We start from the raw sequence: 20,297 nt of genomic DNA on the forward strand, positions 1-20,297 counted from the left end.
AAATGTGTGCTGCTCTATTTGTATTGATAGATCTGCTAATATGGGTTCCATATCTGTGCTTTAGGCAAATATCATCAGCCTTTTGTCTGTTGCATCCCCGAACCCACTAGTAAAGCTCCTTATGCTCTGCCATCCTTTGCTGTTTAGCTGCAAAGTATAAAATTTATCTTTCAAGAACCTGAAATAAATTGAGTTATGGTAAATTACAAGAAAAAAATCAATAAAGAGGGGAATGAATTCATTAGAATGAAGAATGGACTGTAATAACTGGTAAGATATCACATTTGGCATGGAATATTATACACAATACTGCTTTGGACAATATATTTCTGCATTACATATTACTTATGCAAAAGTATTAAAGGGCAAGTATGAACTGGTTCAGCCTTCACTGGTGTCCAGGACTGGGCCTAAATGTTGTGCTATATAGGATGGAAAACATTTTCAGCACTCTCCATCTCATGAGCAACTGAGGGGGGAAAAGAGGATGGGGAAGACTGGCTGAGCCAAAGCCCCCCAAAGCAAACCCTATTTAAAACCTTAAGGATGTTGATTGTTGTCACCCCCCACAAATTGGCATCCAGGGTGACCACCCCTAATCCTTCTAATCTGCACCTCCTAATGTCAGGGTTGTCTTTCAAGTTTCATATCTAGAACAGTGGTACAATACATCCCAAGGGGATAGTAACAAAAAGCAATTCAGATCACTGTTCTGTGGAAGTGTTCAAAGTGAATTGGGGTAGGTCTCTCTCTCTCTTCTGCTGCTAATGGATTTAGGTCCATGCCACAATAAAAAAACCAACAAGAAAATACTAGCTAGAGCACCTGGATGTCAGTTGAAGGCAAAGACTAAATGGGGGTAACCAGACAGACTGTGCTAGGGTTGCCAATTTTGGTTGGACATATACCCAGAGGTTTCATGACAGGACATACATTTTAATTAAAGATGAATCTTGAATTCCTGGAGTCTTCAGGACAATCCTGGAAGCTTGGCAACCCTAAGCCTAACCCATCAATATAGGAATGAGAAATATTTCTGCATTGGTGTGGCTGGGAAACTTGTTATTGTGATCCATGTTGGCAAACTGGCATTTTATTTAAGCACTAATGGCTTGATCTTCTGCTCATTGAGTCAATGACAATTGATTTTAATGGTGCATTGTCAGGGCTTCAATTCATAAAGTTACCAATTAGAAATCTGTCTTTCACAGTATATATTAGAACATGACCTTTTACCAAACTGAAATTAAAATTCTGTTGTCATTTTAATTTTAAATCTGAATAATTATATCTGGTCTAGCACCTCAGACTCCAAAAACTATCATGGTCTTAGCATGAAAACACCAATTTTGCTTAAACTGGTTTAACTGCTGAAAAATTGACAAGTTTTTATGTATAACACACACCATATAGAGAATGGATGTTTTACAATTTGAATGTTGTGGGGGTCTGACAGGGTTAAAAAGGCTGGGACATTTCATAGCTCAGCAGATTAGGTTGTCTGCAGTAAGCCCCAGACCTCCAGTATATAAAACTTTGCTCATAGCTTCATAATGGCCTTGGCGTATTTATGATATTCATGAACATTGACAGACAATTTATGGTTTTCAATTACTTATATTTGGAATTTTATTTAAATCTGAAAATGTAGATGAACCCTTGGAGGATGGGATGTTGCAGCCTGAACCCTGTGTGTACCCCCATGTGACTCTTATGGATGGTCTCTGAGGTTATGTCTACATTGGCGACTTATTGCGCAAGAACATCTTGCTCAAGGGTTCTTGTGCAAGAAGTCTTGCACAAGAAACCGTCCACACTGCCATGTGCCAGCTGTGCTTTTGCGCAAGAGCACTCTGGCAGTGTGGATGCTCTCTTGCGCAAGAAAGCTCTGATGGCCATTTTAGCCATAGGGCTTTCTTGCGCAAGAAATCCCTGCCTAGCGTCCACATTGCCTTCTTGCGCAAGGAACTAGTAGGAGAGGGATAGATAAAATGACAGAAATATAATGCCATTATGTAAATTCATGATATTCCCACACTTTGAATACTGCACATAGTTCTGGCTGCCCAAAAGATGCAGTAGAACTGAAAAAAAAGTATGAAGGACAGGAATATTGATTAGGGTATAGAACAGCTTCCACATGAAGAGTGATTTTAAAAAGGTTGGAAGTGTTCAGTTATGAAACAGATGACTAAGTGGCATATTCAACAGAACTCTATAAAATTATGACTGGTTTGGAGAAACTGAATAAAGTAGTATTATTTATCCCTTCACATAACACAACAATCACACAATACACAGCCAACATACGGAATTCATTGCCAGGGCCAAAATATACTATGAAGGCCAAAATATTACTAGGCTCAAATAGAATTAGGTATGTTCATTGTGGATAGGTCCATCAATGGCTTTTGGCCAAGATGGTTAAGGGTGCAACCCCTTTTCTTGGGTGTCCCTAAAACGCCAACTGTCAGAATCTGGGATTTGATGATGGCAGATGGATCACCTGATGATTGTCCTGTTCTGTTCATTTCTTCTGTAGCATCTGGTACCAACCATTGTTGGAAGGTAGATTATTGGACTAGAATGCTAGATGGACCATTGGTCTGACCATATGGTTATTCTTATGTTTTTACTGTCCCTCGTCTCCCAATAGCCTTTTAGAGGAGAGATGTGCTCAACTTCTCTCTACTGAAGTGAGAAACAACAAAAGTCAGGAAGGGGAGAGGAGAAGAAGTGAGTGCAAGAGGTTTATAGGAAGATATTAGAGATTTTTCCAACCAGGCAAACAACAACAGGATATGCAGGAGAGCCCAGTGGAACACTTGATTTAACAGCTTACTAGACGTCTCTGTCTATATGCTGAGTTTTTGCTGCCCAACTCTGGATACCTTATTATTATTATTTTGGTTAGTGAAATCATAGGCACCCAGTGGTAGAGTAAAGGTCTGGACTATATCATAGTTTAGGCTTGCTAGCATACTGACATCTTCAAGGAAAACATCTATTTTGCTTAGCAGTAATCTGAAGTGTTCATAAACATACAAGGGCTAGGATCCATCTCACCTTTAATGAAACAGGCATTACTAAACCCTTTCAGCACAGCTTCAAGTGGGAAAATTTATGACAAAAAATACGGCATGATTACTTCCTTGAGTTCGTAGACTTTATCCTCTGAACTGAAGAGGCCACCTCGGTCTGACATTTTATTTTGGCTCAGTTAAGATGAGTCCCTAGAAGATGAGAGACTTAACTCTACTTGTTGAACCTTTTTGCACTACTTATCAAAGTAGTTTACTCTTATGATGGATATGCTATTTGGAACTCTCACCAAAACAGTGTATTTTCTTGTCTAACCAAATTCGACAGGTAACAAAATAATTTTTTTTTTCAAATAACAGTGGGTTTCCTTTGTCAGCTAACATCTTGTTTACTTTTTTTGCTGTGTTCCTATTTTTGCTGAGCTTTTCATCACATTTTCAAGTTCCTTTCTTCAATTTTCTTTTTTCCCTTTTGCATTGTTTCCACCTTTTCAAAGGCATTCTATACTTTGCTCTTGACTTTGAGCTTTGTTGCATTTTGATTTTGTTTTTCTCTTGTAGGACCATAGCAATTTTGGGTTTACCCTGGCCTTTGTTGTTGTTTTTTTTTACTGTTGCTGCCTTCGCTGCCAATGAACTGGTAACCTTGCTGAATGGCTTCCACTGACACTTTCCTTAAAGAAGCAATAAGTTACACACAGATACCGAGAGAATTTGAAGGTGGGGAGTTCATACAATATTGTACAAAATATGTAAGTGAGACAAGACTATAACCCTTGATTTTACTCAATGTTCATCCTCCAGCTGTGATTTATTGTTGGATTTTCAGCTGAAAAATTTAAGTACAGATATGATTTTCTGAGATGTCTTGGATGGAGAAGTGACTTTCATAATGCTAGCATAAACTTTTTGTTTCTTTGCAGGAGCTGGGAAGAAATTTCATAACTTGTGGTAAAGAAATTTCATAACTTGTGGTAAAGAATCATAAATACTGAATAAGGAGCTAAGAATAGGGAAAACAATATTAATCTAAAAGCTACTTGTTAATATTTTTAAAAGTGACTAGTGATTTGGCTGCTTCAAATCTTGAGTGTTCTACTTGACACATCTTGAAGGGACTTTTTAGTGCACTCAATAGTGCACTGTCTGAACATGAAGTGCCTTTAAGGAGCTTCAATTAGACACTCAAGCTCACTAGTTACTTGTGAAAGTCTTGTTCTCTCTCTCTCTCTCTCTCTCTCTCTCTCTTTTCCCTTTTCCCCTCCCCCACATGCTTCACTGCAAATCATATTCTTTTAACCATCCCAAAACTTTCCTACTAGGCTTCCCATTATGGAGTAAAAAAACCTGTGTATTGTAATCTTTCCCCTAATTATCATATCAAAAAAGGATTTATGCTTACTATAACTTCCCAGCACCCATTCAACATATATAACAAAAATGTAAGCAGCTAAAATATTTCTGTTAATGGGATTTCTCCGTTTCCCTACTATGTTCAAGGAAAAAATCTGCAAAAGAATGTCTGCAGGACAACATGCAGAAAGCCAAATTATTGTTGAACAGTGCTTATAATCAAAAGACAGCTGATAACACGGTCTCTGCGAAGGATGGGTATTAATGCAGAGCATAATGAGAAAACGGTGATACAGAACACTGCAAATATGTACCTGGCTGCACTTGTATAGATATATTTATAGATGCTGTCCTTCCCTTCTAGTTATCCCTTTGGCATACAGCATTGTGAAGGTGTAGGTGTGTATTTCTATAAAAAGGAATATTTAAAACAAAATGTTCCCTGCTGTGGCAGAAGCCACATTGAATTGTATATAAGTGTTTCTCAACCTTTTTTTTAATAAAATACCCCTTTAAAAAAAAAAAATACCCCAGTACCTACAGTTTTCAGACACACACATTTTTCTTCTATCATTACAACACATTTGTTTAAACAACTTAATCGTACCTGGGCATGTGATGACATTTTTGGGTATAAAAAGTACAAAAATAATAAAGTGCTGTAAAACTTTAAACAAAAATTCAGTTTTCTCCAAATTTCAGTTTTGTTGACATACCCCCCAGACTTCTCTCAAGTACCCCTAAGGCACTCATATCACTGGTTGAGAAACACTGGTATATAACATGTGGCCTGATAGATGAGCCTTACTTAGATGAAAAGTTGGTTGTAAAACCTGGGGTATTTCACCCTCCCATTAAAACAGTAGCTGGTGGTGGCAAAATGATGGTTGTGAACAAGGGGAAAATTCTTTTGCAATTCTGCCACAGGCGAACCCTCACAGAGAGTTCAGAAACAGGTCATAGAGACGCTACTGAACAAATTGCCTTGTTAGGATACAGACTGAGGGTTTTCACTGTTTGCCTAACATTTCCCAGCTGAAATGAATAGAGTCTTGGTGGATATTGATAATATCCAGTGTGTATAAAACAAATCTTATCCTACTCCTCATAAGAGAGGTTTTCCAGTAGATCATCTACTGCCTGAATCTAAATTCAATAACCATCTTTTTCACAATGAATTCCATCTGGTACACCATAGTTTACACATCTTTTTGCAAATAAAACCTTAAAATCCAAGATCTTGTCTGCTCAGCATGACAACTAAAGATCACACAGAACATATCCATATGTGTGAAGTTTTGCGTTGCCCATTCTTTCCCATTTTTTCCATGCATCTGCTGTTGTATATGTTATGTACTAGTATTGTCCTCCATCCTATACCAGTGATGCTGTATCCCTATACATTTGTTTCCATTACAATGTAAACATTTACCAATATTTAGCAACCATTGATGTCTGAAATGCCATGTTGTTTCCCTAAATTTAGATTGAGAAATAACTGGTATCTGAGACCCTCGGGTGAGGTAAATGCTCATAAATGTTGAGTATAAATGACTCTGTGCTTTGTAAAGCCCTTTAGGAATCTTCCGAGATAAAAAATATACTATAAAGGGGAAAATGTTATTTCCCTTGAGACTACAGCTTCAGAATAGTATTTAGTCTGCCTGCATTCCTGTTGATTCTGGTGTAGGTTTTGTGGGAGGCTAAAATTAACCTTATTTTGGAAATTGATTTTTACCTGGGAGACCTTTGAAAGAACCCCTGGGGCCATTTTAGTGCAGGCCTTCAAAAGCTTTTTTTTTTTTTTTTTTTTTTTTTTTTTTTTGAAATGTGTCCTCTACCATATATACAGGGGAAAGTAAAGTTAAACATTGTCCATGAAATAATTTTATTGTACTTCACTGAATGTTTTTAACGTATAGATATTACGTTAGAAAAATCTATAGAAAATAAAGTAAGAGAGAAAATCTGGTGTACAGAGAAGGTGTTTTGATATTCATTATTCTGATGAAATGTCAAGCTGGTTCAAAGCTTGCTACACAATGTTTCTATTTCTTTGTTACAAGGTTCAAAAAGTTGCCTTTTCTTGATGCTAGAACAAGCACACATCTGGTAGTCTTGAAAGATGATGAGTTCTTCCCTTCATAGGCTGTACAGCCCTTAGATCTTATATCAATTTGGCAGCTGAAAAAATATTTCCTTTTCTTTATTTTGCTAATTATATATGGACTATATTTCAAGTGATGTTAAGTGTGCTCATTTTGTTATAAAATACTACGCCACTTGCTGTTCATTATAAAAGGTTAATTTCATATCTTCAAATAAGATCACTCATGTATTTCTGTTACAGGTAATTATAGTGTCTAGTACTTTCAGTTATTTAATTAGGAGATATGACATGAGCATTCATTTTGCCAATAAAACAAGACCTGGTGTGATTATGATACCACTTATTCTTATATTTTGGATGAAATAAAGGTCTAAGGTAAAAGATAAGAACAGTAAAGAGGTATTTATTCATTTTATGTTTATTATGAGGTATATTGATGTGGGTACCCAAAAGGCTGCATAATTGTCATTTTGCATTATAAATTTAAAGGTAGCTTTATTTTTTTCCTCTCAATATCCATGCATAACTCACACTAACTTTAAAGAAAATTATTGTGCTCACAAGCCACACAATATAAAGAGATTTCAACTATAAATTCAAGTGCTTTTTGCAGAGGGGGACATAATGGTGGTTTAAGATCAAACTCAAATGTTGACATTTGGCTGTTTTTTATTAATGATTTCACAAGAAAAAATTGTCCCTGTTTTTCATTACAAGTTTTCAAAGTTTGACATTTTTTCAATCAACTCTTCTTGAAAGTCCATGATAAAGAACATGTGGGACTTGATTCTTATTTACACTTGAGCTCCTTCCTGTCTGTCTGGTAGTATAAACAGGTTTACACTGGGTAAAAATAAACATCCATTTTAAGGCCAGTTTGTATATCCAATGGGGGTGTACAGGGGCTTTTGTGTAAATGAAAATTAGACCCATTGTAGGGGATGGGGAATTAAGCCCAACAGTAAGGGATATACTTTGGTCTACACTGACTTAATGGCAGTTGCCCCCAGATAATCAATATTTTTCAAGAAATACCACATAATTACCACAATTATTTCCCCTTCTGAGTATGAGAAGAATTATTTTTTTTGTTTAGCTTACCCTGATTTTAGTGGTGATTGCTGTAAATATACTTAGTGAAGGGGCTAATCAGAGTTCATGTCTGAATTTATCTGCAAGTGCCTGAGAGACTTAGCTACTTCTGAATTATAGATCAACTTGATGGCAAATTCTGGATAATTTGTATCCATACATCTGCCCCTCAACTTGGACTCTGAACTGTGAAAATATAATAACATTGTTTTTACGTTTGTCTTTGCAAATGTCTGCTTCACTGGCATGGATATAAGCTTTTATCCTTGAGTGATGTGCCCAAGGTCTGGTAAAAAGCCTAATTATGCTTGTGAATATTCAGTGCATTGACTCAAGAGCCTATGTTGGCGCATATGAATCACAAAGTTTAAAAGTGCATGCCTTTGATAACTGAATTTGAACTCAGACTACAGATGCACAGAGACTTCACAGACTGTAATTGTGTGTATTCAAAATAAATACACAGTTAAAAGTAATCGTATTGTTTGGATTTGGTGTGCTCCCTTTACCTTCCTGTTCTGTTCACCCTGACCTGGGGGCTAACACCCATGGAATTGCTTGGCAGCTGTATGACCTAGATGCTAAATAGTGGTGTGTATTTTTTCTTGTATCACCATCTGGCTTTTAATCATTTTAGCTGTTTTCCTGGCAAGCATCTTGGCTCACTTAATTGTTGGATATTCTCTCATGTTGGATTTGCACATAAGGACATTTGAGGGTCAGGCAGCTGATTTGCTCATTTGTGTGTCCAGACAATATTTCTGCATGATAGACACTTGTGTACGAATAAACTCTCCTCTGTTCATATGTCAAGAAGATGTTGGGTGAAGCTACTTTCTAAGACACCCAAGCCGGCTGATGGGGGTGGGGAGGAGAGAGGCAACATCTGATCTGAGGCCCACAATTCAAAAGGGCCCAGGGCTCCAGCAGCAGCAGAGGTGGCTGGAATCCTGGGCCTTTTAAATCGCTGCTAGATCATCGTGTGTGTTCTCCCAGCAGTGCTAAGAGCTCACTAGGAAGGAGGACATGTAGCATACTCTGGGTGGTACTTGAGGGTTAGCTACCCCCCTCCCCTCCCCTTCTGCCTGAGGCTCCACTCCTTCCAGCATCACAGCCCTCCCACCTTACCCAGAGGACCAACAAGGCTATTGGGCCCCTGAAGACACCTGTACAGAAGAAACACTTTGGGTACATCTACACAGCGGCACTATTTCTGGATAACACCCGTTATCCCAAAATAGTGTTCTGTGCATCTAACAGCATGCCCGTTATTTCAAAATACATTTGAAATAATGGGCCTCTTATTCCAGCATCCTGTAAACCTCATTGCATGAGGAGTAAGGAAGATGCTGGGATAGTGATATATTTCAAAATCAGTGCTTTGTAGACTGTGCCAAATTTCTAATATGCTATTTTGAAATAAGCTACACAATTTGAGCAGCTCAATTTGCATAGCTTATTTTGAGGCATGCACTATTGTGTAGAAGTACCCTTTGATAGTAGGTTTTTAGTTGTTATTTGCAAGAATTTTCAGGCCTGTGTCTAATAGAACAGACAGTGTCAAGACCATTCAAAACTGTATTAAGCATTGCACTGTGTGTGTATGTGCATAAAGTCCTTCGCATGTATCTGACGAAGTGGGTCTTTGCCCACGAAAGCTTATGCTCCTACACTTCAGTTAGTCTATAAGGGGCCACAGGACTCCTCGTCGCTTTTGCAAAGTCCATAAAGAGGCTCTTAGGGCTGCATCGTTAGTGGTGCTAAAGAGTTGGAGGCAAAGTGGTAAAAGATGAGGATAGGCACGAGGGAGAGGAGAAGCTGGGTGAAGAACCTTGAAGGTGAGGACAAGAAACTTGAACTTGGAGGGGCAAGCAGCAAGCCTGTAGATGGATTTAGAGAGATGCTGGGTGTCCTATTTACACCAGCTCTGAGAAATATGTTGTAGTAAGGAACTGTCCTCTTAAATGAAATTGGGCCCAGCTGCATTTTTGCAGTCCAGCTGCTCTCTGGTTTGGAGTTGTAATGTTTTCTTGTCACCCTGTGCCTTTATTCACACCATCACCAGTCCCCCACCATGCGAGTCCCGAGGTTCAGCCCATGCTGTGTCTTTACAGTATTAGTCTCTTTCCCCAGTTTCAATTTGGGCTTAGTCCACCCCACCTTGGAAGTAGACTGGCAATGCTGCCTTGGGCAGTGAGGAGAGAGGGGTCCGGGCCCGCCCTCACTCACGGACCTCAGCCCAGGGCCCTAAAGACTCAGACCTGGCTTGGTCTGGTCCTGCTGACGGGGCTTCCCGTCAAAACACACCAGCCCACAGGCAATCTGTGAATGCCCTGCCCTGGGCTGCTTCCTCTCTCTCCCCTTACCTAACTCGCTGGCCTCTCGTGCTGCACCTATCTCTCCGCCCCTGTCTGTTCGCCAACTCCCTTTTCAACTCACCTGCGTCCGGGTTTGGCTTCCTGCCTCCTCCCCAGCTGACGGTTCCCTCTCCCGTCCTCCACCAGACCCCACCTTCTTCCCTCCCATCCCGCTCCCTCTGCCCACTTACGTTCCTCCCTGGGGCCCCACCCTGTACTGCCCACGCTCACTCTGGTTCACCGCACCTTCCCCCCTCCCCCCGCAGAGTTCCTGCAGGGAATTTTAAAGTGTGGGGACATAGCGTCCTGTCGTGCTTGGGCGTCACCCCTCCCAGCTGTTTGGCAGCATTCAAGCACACCGCGCATGCGCTTGCCCCAGCTCTCTGTGCCCCATACAGGGCTGGCATGGGGGGTTTTAAAGTGCGGGGTCGTGGTGCCCCGTCATAGGAGTCATGAGGAGGATGGGGCCCCTCCCTGGATCTTGTACATTAGAGAGTGTCCAAAAGGCAACAGTGAAATAGAAATGCAGAGTTAGCTCAGAAGAGAAGCAGTGCTGGGAGGGGACATCTCTATTGGAGGTAGTATGAGAAGTTCCCTAGTGAGCAGTGGACTCAGACTAGACTTGTGAAAGCAAAATGCAGTAAGGCAGTCATAGGAGGGTACAGAAGAAGGGTCCCTTACAAACTTCCCCAGGCTAGAGACCCAGGTCCAAAGAGGCCTGAAGGCTGACAGCAGCGAGGGAAAACGCCTGTTGTGTCTCTGGCCGTGTCCAGACTCAGGAGTTTTTTCGGGAAAAGTAGCCTTTTCCCAAAAAAACTTCCCCTGCATCCAGACTCAAGTCGCGTTCTTTCGAAATTATTTCGAAAGAACGCGGCTTTTCTTTCGATGGCGGTAAACCTCAATTTACGAGGAAGAACGCCTTCTTTCGAAAGTTCCTCTTTCGAAAGAAGGCGTTCTTCAATGTAAAGAGGCCGTCTTCGAAAGAGAGCATCCAGACTCGCTGGGTGCTCTCTTTCGAAAAAGCGGATTTCTCTTTTGAAAGATCCGCCTGCAGTCTAGACGCGATCTTTCGAAAGAGGCTCTTTCGAAAGATGCTTTCGAAAGAGCCTCTTTCGAAAGAAGCCTGCAGTCTAGACATAGCCTCTGAGTCAGCTGAAGCCAGAAGGCAGGAGGATTGAAGTTTGGGGAAAGCAGAAGGGAAGAGCCCACTTGTGTCTCTGGATGAGGATTAGAACCATATCTGAGGGGAAAAAATAGGGTAGATGCAGATCTCAGGGCTGAGCTGGTGCCTGGTGAGGGATGTCAGAGTTGCACCTGAGGACCAGAGTTTGGAGACAGAGATGCTGGAGATGTATTGAAGAGCTAGAGCATGGTGAGAGAGACCAGTGCTATATATGGTGGATCCTTGGGACTTGAAAGAGTGCAAGTGTTGCTTGGACTGTGCTGGGTAATTCTGGATTACAATGGTGGGACTTTTGTAATAACCTAGGGTACGTCTAGACTACAGAGTTTTGTCGACAGAAACTGTCGACAAAGCTTCTGTCGACAAAGAGCGTCTACACTACATTCAGTTCTGTCGACAAAGCAAGCTGCTTTGTCGACATGGCAGTGTAGACACAAGGACAGTTTACATGCAATAACACCTTCTGTCGACAGAACTCTGTCAACAGAAGGCATTATGCCTCGTAAAATGAGGTTTACCAGCGTCGACAAAACTGCTGAGTTCTGTCGACGTTATGTCAACAGAACTCAGCGGTAGTGTAGACGCAGGTATAGTTTTGTCGACAAAAGTCCACTTTTGTCGACAAAACTCTGTTGTCTAGACACACCTCTACTTCTTTGTGGAAAGCTTGTGTGGAGTTATTGGGAGTCCAGAACAAAGGGAGAAATGGAGGCAGGCACACTGGCCAGTTGCAGTAGGATGTACCAGGCAGAGTAGTCTTCTCAGTTATGGTGGAGAAAGGAGGTGAACAATCAGCTTCTGGAAAGAGGGGAACTTCCAAAGCCTGGGGAAGAGGGAACTCAAGGCACATCACCACTTTCAGGGGTACCCTGAGGCCACTAGAGGGAACGTGGGAAGTATCTACACTCAGCATATGCAAACAGAAGTATTATACTCTTACTATGCACATGGATCTCATATTTATGTTCCTCCTACATGAGTGGGGAGAGAAGAAACATGAACCACTGGAAGCAAAGTCTAATTAACACTGTATGGGTAGGTCTCTGCTGCAATTAGATACCTGCAGCTGTCTCATGCCAGCTGACTTGAGCTTAGGGCTGTTTATTTTCAATGTAGACATTCAGCACCTCCTTCCTTCCCCGCTCCTCACAGGGTAAGGGAGTCTGGGTTCCAGCCCAAGCCTCAACATCTACGCTACTGTTCAATAGCCTCTTATCCCAAGCCCCTTTGGCAAGACAGCGGGCACAGGCCTGTCACTGCATAGCTAGTTGCGGCGTAGAGGTACTCTATGACTAAGTGGGGCTCTGATTTAAATTCCAGGAAGCTTCCTTACACTTGGAAGGTAATGCATCAGTGAGAGGCAAGTCAGAGTGGGGAGAAACCTCTGGCATGGCTTGCAGGTTTTAGAGCCTTTAAACATTGCCTTTTTCCTTCTTTCCCTCTCCTTTCCTTCAAAAAATTCCTTTAGGAGGATTCAACTAAAGCTAGAAAGGTGCAGATCGTTGTATCTAACACCACTTTTGCTAGTATTGATCCCTTACTATATCGATAGCTCAAGGACACTCTCTGACTGGCCTTGTTTCTGTTACCTGTAGAGCCTCTAAGACCCCTCCAAGTAATATCTTTAAGTTGTGTTTCAGAAGTCTAGTTTCCAACCATTAATAGGCATAATTGCTTCTCCAAAATCCAGGTGGAGAGACCAGTTAGCTTTCATTAAAATGTATAAACTCTTTCCCTCCATAGGTCTGATCCCTTGTGGAAAACTTGCCAGTTATGTTAGGTTATCAAAGAACTATCTTTTCCCTGAAGACCATTTGAAAGTTTAGTAATACAGGGATCAGGAGGAAGGGACACAGGGAGTATTAGACTGAGTAATCGCTCTCTACTCAAGAGATGGCTCTCGAAAAGCAGATAGGGTAAAATGCATCTTTGCACTCATTCCAGCCAAAGGTAGATCTTTTTGGGTATGTCTAGACAGCAGTGCTATTTTGGGATACTTCTGGTATCTGCGTTTTTTAAGCAAGCCCGTTATTTCGAAATAGAATGGACTCGCTATTCCAATGTCCCTGTAAACCTTGTTCCACAAGGATTAAGGGACATTTTGGAACAGCCGTTTATTTTGGAATTTGGTGCTGTTTTGAAATGAACTTGAAATAAGCTATGCAATTTGCATAGCACAAATTGTGTAGCTTATTTTGAGCTACAGGTACAGTATAGACGCACCCTTTGTCTCTCTCACATTGCTGTCAATGGGACTATAAAGGTAAATTGAATAGGATATGGTGGAAATAGTAGAGAATGAAATTTTGTCCCAGAATCAGAAATATTAGTCATGAATTTAGGTGTAAAAAGTCAGTTCAAAGGGACCATATAATAAAGTTTCTCCAACCATGGTGTAACATTACGGAAGCTGATTTGTGCAGGTGTTTGTCCTTAGTTATTTTCCACTGGCATAGCATTAAAGCCTCTGTTACAAGTGTAACAGTCAGCATCAATTTTGTTATTGTGCTTTCAGTGAAATTTTGAACATATTTCACAGGTGCAAAAATACCAGAACCCAGGACAGTTCACCCGTATGGAAATATTTCTAAGGCGAAATCTTAATTGAGCTTCAGTTAACATTTGGCTATAGATGAGAAACTTTTGTATCCGATTTATGTTTTGTGAGAAGCTCCTTGTGATGTAACAATGTTCTTTCCCCCTTCACGTTCTCTTTTAATTGAAAATTATGAAAATTACAACAAATTTAAGAGTCTAAACTCAGACTAACCTATCTAGCTGCTATAACTTGAGATTATAAATTGTAATACATCATTAATTAGTAATAGATGCTATTGCTTACAATACTTGATGCTCTATTAGACACTTGTGGATCACTAGGGGTATGTCTACACTAGAAAGTTAGTTCGAACTAACGGACGTTAGTTCGAACTAACTTTCCTATGCGCTACACTAGCGCTCCGTTAGTTCGAACTTAATTCGAACTAACGGAGCGCTTAGTTCGAACTAGGTAAACCTCATTTTACGAGGACTAACGCCTAGTTCGAACTAGCTAGTTCGAACTAAGGGCTGTGTAGCCCTTTAGTTCGAACTAGTGGGAGGCTAAGGCTTCCCAGGTTTCCCTGGTGGCCACTCTGGCCAACACCAGGGAAACTCTATTGCCCCCCTCCCGGCCCCGGAGCCCTTAAAGGGCCACGGGCTGGCTACTCACTTTGTGCCAGTTGCAAGGCTGCCAGCACCCGTGCCTGCACAGCCTGCACCTGCCACAGGATGAGCCAGCCATCCGAGGGCTCCCAGCCCTCCACTGCTCCCCACGACCAGCCTGGCGGCTCCCGGGAGCCTGCCCGGGGGCGCAAAAGGCGGGCGCCCGCCTGGTCAAGTGCGGAGATCGTGGACCTCATCGAGGTTTGGGGGGAAGCCTCAAATGTCCACGATCTCCGCACTAGCCACCGGAACGCGGCCGTCTATGGACGCATGGCTGCCAGCCTGGCCGCCAGGGGCCACCAGCGCAGCCGGGAGCAGGTGCGCTGCAAGATTAAAGACTTGCGGCAGTCCTACTCCCGGGCCTGCCTGCCAGGGGCTGACCCGGAGGCCTGCCCCCACTTCCATGCCCTGGACCGCATCCTGGGGCCTCATGCCGTCCCTGCCCCCCGGGACGTGATTGACCCCGGGGCAGAGGGACCGCTCCTGGACACCGAGGAGGAGGAAGAGGGCTCTGAGAGCCAGGAGCCTGCTGCCAGCCTTCCCAGGACCCGGGACCCCCGAGGCACCCCACAGAGCCGCTCGCCTGCATCATCAGAGGCCGGGGAGGCGTCCACCTGTGAGTACCCTCGTGTTCCCCTTATGTGTACGGGGGGCTGGGGCGAGAGGGAGCCCCGGGACCGTGCGCCTGGGCCTTGCCCACCACGGAGCAGCAGCTGGGGATCCTGCAGGGGCCCTGGCCTTGCAGAGGGGAGCTGGGTTTCACACACCTGGGCCCCTGGGGTAATTGACCGCTGGTCTTCTTGCACCACAGCTGCAGCACCGGGGACTGCAGGGCGCACCACACCGCCTGCAGCAGCCGCCCGCGCCCGGGCAAGCAGGACAGCCAGGAACCAGGAGGACTACCAGAGGCGGCATCTCCGGTTCCTGGACCGACAGCTCCGTCTCCAGGACCACTGGGTCCAGGAGGACCTCAGGCTGCGCCAGAGGAGTCTGGAGGCCCTGGAGGAGCAGGGCCGTGCCCTGCGAGGCCACCTCCAGAGCCTGCTAGACCGCTTTCCATTTCCTCCTCCCCCTGCTCCCCCTCTTGCTCCCCCTCTTGCTCCTCCTGCTCCCCCTCTTGCTCCCCCTCTTGCTCCTCCTGCTCCCCCTCTTGCTCCCCCTCTTGCTCCCCCTGCTCCCCCTCTTGCTCCCCCTCTTGCTCCTCCTGCTCCCCCTCTTGCTCCTCCTGCTCCTCCTGCTCCTCCTGCTTCCGCTCCTGCTTCCTCCACACCCCCTGTCCTCTCTGCCCCCCCCTCCACAACCATTCCCCACCGACGCCCCCGGACCCGCAGTGTGGCGAGACGGGAGAGGCACCCAGACTCCCACCCCTGAGCTTTCCTTTCCCTTCCTCCCTTCCCTCCCCTCCCCTCCCAGCTCCCTCGTCCCAGGTTTCCCCCTCCCTTCTCCCACCTTCATTCCTCCCTCCCCCACCCCAGTTCTCTGAAATAAACAGACGTTTTTGTTTGAAAAACAGGTGTCTTTATTGTACAGTAGCTAGGGAGGGGAAAGGGGAAGGGGGGGGGTAGGGTGGAAGAAGGCCCCGGTGGGGCATGCAGGGAGAGGTCAGTCCTCCTCCTCCTCCACCAGGAAGCTCTCCCGCAGGGCTTCCCGGATCCGGATGGCCCCCCGCTGGGCTTCCCGGACGGCGGCGGTGCGGGGCTGACCGTAGTGTCCAGCCATGCGGTCAGCCTCAGCCATCCAGGCTGGCAAGAAAGCCTCCCCCTTCCGCTCACACAAATTGTGGAGCACACAACATGCCGCCACCACGGGAGGGATGTTGTGCTCGGCCAGGTCCAGACGGGTGAGGAGGCATCGAAAGCGGGCTTTCAGTCGCCCGAAGGCCCCCTCCACCACGATGCGGGCCCTGCTCAGCCTGTTATTGAAGGCCTGGCGGGAGGGATTGAGGTGTCCCGTGTAGGGCTTCATGAGCCAGGGCTGCAGTGGGTAGGCGGCATCCCCCACCAGGCAGACGGGCATGTCCACGTCCCCGACCCTGATGTGGCGGTCGGGGAAGAAGGTCCCGTCCTGCAGCCGCTGGCACACGGAGGAGTTCCGGTACACCCGGGCGTCGTGTGCTTTGCCGGACCAGCCCACATTTATGTCCGTCAACTGTCCCCGGTGGTCACATACGGCCTGCAGGATGACGGAGAAGTACCCCTTGCGGTTCACGTACCGGGACGCCTGGTGTTCCGGGGCACGGATGGGGATGTGCGTCCCGTCGATGGCCCCCCCGCAGTTGGGGAAGCCGAGGGCGCCGAATCCCCGGATGACGGCATCCGGGTCGGCGAGGCGGACCACCCTGCGGAGCAGCACCCGGTTGATGGCCTTGACCACCTGCGGAGAGAGACACAGCAAAGCGTCAATCAGTGGGGCGCCCGGGTGGCTGGGAGCGTGCGTGCCCTGGCAGTGCCCCGCGCCCCACTCCCGGAAGCAACCCCCCTGGCGGCGTGTAGTACGGCCGGGACAGCCCGACCCCTCCGGTGCGGGGCGCTTTCGCCTCCTCCCGCCCCCCCCTTTGTCCCTGGGGCGGCCCATCCCCTCCTCGCAGCCCCCCTGCCCCCCGGCTCGGTGGCCGACGAGCGCCGTACCTGCATGAGCACTGCTCCGACAGTGGATCTCCCCACGCCGAACTGGTTCCCGACGGATCGGTAGCTGTCCGGCGTGGAGAGCTTCCAGAGGGCGATGGCCACCCGCTTCTGGAGGGGGATGGCGGGCCTCATGCGAGTGTCCCTTCTTTGCAGGGCAGGGGCGAGCCACTCGCAGAGCTCCAGGAAGGTGTCCCTCCTCATCCTAAAGTTCTGGGTCCACTGTCGGTCGTCCCAGCGCTCCAGGACGATGCGGTCCCACCAGTCGCTGCTGGTGTCCAGACGCCAGATGCGGCGGGGCACGCCGGTGCCAGGGCGCCGCCGCGGCTCCTCCACGGCCCCCAGGGCGGCCAGGCGGAGAGGCAGGGGGCTGACGTTCCCCAGGTGGTGCCAGGCAGCCTCGAGCCATTGCTGGCAGGCTTGCAGCAGCAAGTCCAGAACGTGCACCAGAAGGTGCAGGGCGAGCCGTGGCTCCATGTTGCCACCTGCGGTGGTCCCCCCCGAAGGGAAGCACCGACACAGACGGGCACAGAGACCGACGCTTTGCTGTCCCTCGGCGAGGTTGGCAAGCAAGCAGGAAAAGCTGAGAACCGGCTGTCCAGGGGGGGTCCCTTTAAGCACGAGCCTCAGATAGCCTCAGACAGCAGCCACACAAAGCAACTGCTGACCTGATGCCCTGCCAGAACCGGTTTCAGCTGCCCTTAAATGCCCCCCTGCGTCCAATCAGTGTGGACGCGCTAGTTCGAACTAGCAAAACGCTAGTTCGAACTAGTTTTTAGTTCTAGATGCGCTAGTTCGAACTAGCTTAGTTCGAATTAACTAATTCGAACTAAGTTAGTTCGAACTAGCGCTGTAGTGTAGACGTACCCTAGAAGTTATAAATCAAGATCTTTAAATATGGTATGCCAAACTTTGGAAGTTGAAAAAAAGTTTTTCAGACACTGAAATTACCGAGTAAGTCATTCTTACTTGCTGAGAACTGGCAGTGTAGTTAATGACTGAAACTGAATTCTCTTTTGGAACCTAGCTAATGATTTCTTTGAAGGGAATATCCCCTTTGGCCACAAAAATTGCTTGACCATGGCAGGAGAGGCATTTTCTATGCTGTTATTAACTTATAATTTTGCTGTTTTTATAAAGTGATATAGTGATCAGTGTTTAATTCTTTTACAGTAGTCAGTGAATATACTGAATATAAATTATCTGCTCGTTCTTAAAATAATACTTTTTTAAATCGGTTATAGTGGGCTACTTTATTGCTCCATCAGCCTGCTTCAGGCCTTGACCCACCACAAATCACCACTGAGATGGACTTTGGAGACAGTTGAGGCACTTCTGCTTCCAACTTTCTCAAAACACAAAAATCAACAGAAAGGTCCAGCACAGATTCCAGTGTGCAAACACCTCCTATCAGAAATTTCTCCAATACTTTGCCATGGACTATAACCTATGGTAGGAGCACTAAGATCCAGATCTATAAGACAATTGTTCCTATACTGCTTTATGCATGGAAAGCCTTGCTGACCTATCAACAGCACCTCAGGAGGCTAGAGAGATACCACCACCGATGTCTTTGTGAGATCCTTTGCTTCAGTGCTGAGGCTTCAGTAAGGATATTGGCATTAATGAAGCAATAGTCCCACTTGATGCAATGATCCTTCTGCACCAACCCTGCTGGGTTGGACATTGTATGTAGATGCTAGATTCTTGCCTCCCAAAACAAGTTCTCTACTCTCAGCTCACCCATGGTTGGCTGTCCCGTGGTGGTCAGAGGAAATGCTACAAAGACACTTTGAAAGCATATTTCAAAGAACACTGAGGTGGACATCACAAGCTGGAGGAGCAGGCCACCAACTGACCTCAATGGTGCCATAGCCTCTATCAGGCAGTGGCCCATTTCAAGAAGAAGCATCTTGCCCTTGAAGTTGAAAAGAGAAGAAAGTTAGGAAAAATAACTTTTTCTCTCCACACAGTTGACCCACCAGGAAATGTCTGTACCTATAGTGGATGCACTGTGTCCAGGATCGGACTCCTGAGTCATCTCATTACACATATGTAAATCTAAGGTAGAGATGATTCTCGAACTGGGGGATCGCCAGTGATGATGATAGTGGACTAATTTAAAAACATATTGCCAAATCCAGTGCAATAATCTGCTTCCATGGTGGTTAACTACAGAGATATGACTTGTTGATAACTTTTGCGACTACAAGCAGTACCGTGCTTGAGCAAAGCAGACATGATTTCCCACTATTACACTAATACCCATATTTCATGATGTATAATGGTGAGAGTTTGACATCTTGATATAATTAAGGAGAGGTTGTTGCTTCCCAGCGAAGTGTTGAACAACATAAACCCCCACTGTAAAGTCCTTACAAGACCGGATTCCAAATAAGGGAGAGAGAATTTGCACTGTGGGGTGTGTGACAGACCCAAACCAGCAGCCTGCCAGACCCTGATGGAAGACAGGTATATGAGGTGCTGAACACATGGCTTTCTCTTCCCAGAGCAAACTCCTAGAGACTGCTGCCACACTATGGAGGCAGGCAAACACCTGGAGCTAGTTAATTAGCTTGCTTCCTTAGGCAAGCCATTAAACACCTGCAGCCAATTAAAGCCAATGGGACTGCTTTGAAAGGTTTCTCCCAGGTAAGGAGAGGCAGTAGACAAGGAGCGATGGACCAGAAGGAGGACATGTGGTACAAGGAGAAGCTGTGGGTGAGTGTGAGCTGAGGACTAGCTAGCAGGTACCAGGGGGGAGACACTTGGAGGGGTTGTTTTTTGGAAGTGGCCCAGGAAGAAGAGCTGCCAGATCAGAAGTAAAGACAGTAGCTGCTGTTTTAGGGTCCCTGAGCCAGAACCCAGAGTAGTGGGCAGGCTTGGCTTTCCTCCAAACCTCCTCTATGCCAACACAGAAACTGCCCCACGAAGGGAGACTATATAGGGGATTTCATCCTGAAACCATGAGCGTGATGAGTATGGCTCAGTAAGATGTGAACCCTGCCTCTTAATAAAGAGAAAGAGGCTGTGTGAAGGGCCACAGTGAGCCTCTGAGGTTAATCTTATCTGCCAGTAGTGAGAGACCCACAGGGCACAATTTGAGCTTTGCTACAGTTGTAGAATCCAGAAATGGAAGAAATCTTTTTACATGAGTAGGAAATTGGAAAAACTGCATCCTCCATGTGTTTTATAATGACCCAGATCATGGGGCCTTTTGTTTTACTGATTTACAGTTACTTTTCAATGATAAAGCCCTGAGAATGTGACATTTTAATACATCTGCTGTCAGGGAAAAACAAACCAGACCTGAAAATTCCAACGACAAAGTAA

The 20,297-nt window shown here is 45.5% G+C and overlaps 1 protein-coding gene across 1 annotated transcript; it reads left to right on the forward strand.

Annotated features, from left to right (window-relative positions):
* Positions 1 to 14,039: 14,039 nt before the first annotated feature.
* Positions 14,040 to 17,670, forward strand: LOC149525284 (uncharacterized). Its single transcript, XM_089776259.1, has 2 exons — positions 14,040 to 14,956; positions 15,152 to 17,670. Exons 1-2 carry the CDS (start codon positions 14,407 to 14,409, stop codon positions 15,709 to 15,711), a joined length of 1,110 nt encoding a protein of 369 aa, XP_089632385.1. The 5' UTR covers positions 14,040 to 14,406; the 3' UTR covers positions 15,712 to 17,670.
* Positions 17,671 to 20,297: the final 2,627 nt, after the last annotated feature.

The sequence above is a fragment of the Pelodiscus sinensis genome, chromosome 2 (genome assembly GCF_052426305.1).
Source record: "Pelodiscus sinensis isolate ZL-2025 chromosome 2, ASM5242630v1, whole genome shotgun sequence".
NCBI classification, from domain to species: domain Eukaryota; kingdom Metazoa; phylum Chordata; order Testudines; family Trionychidae; genus Pelodiscus; species Pelodiscus sinensis.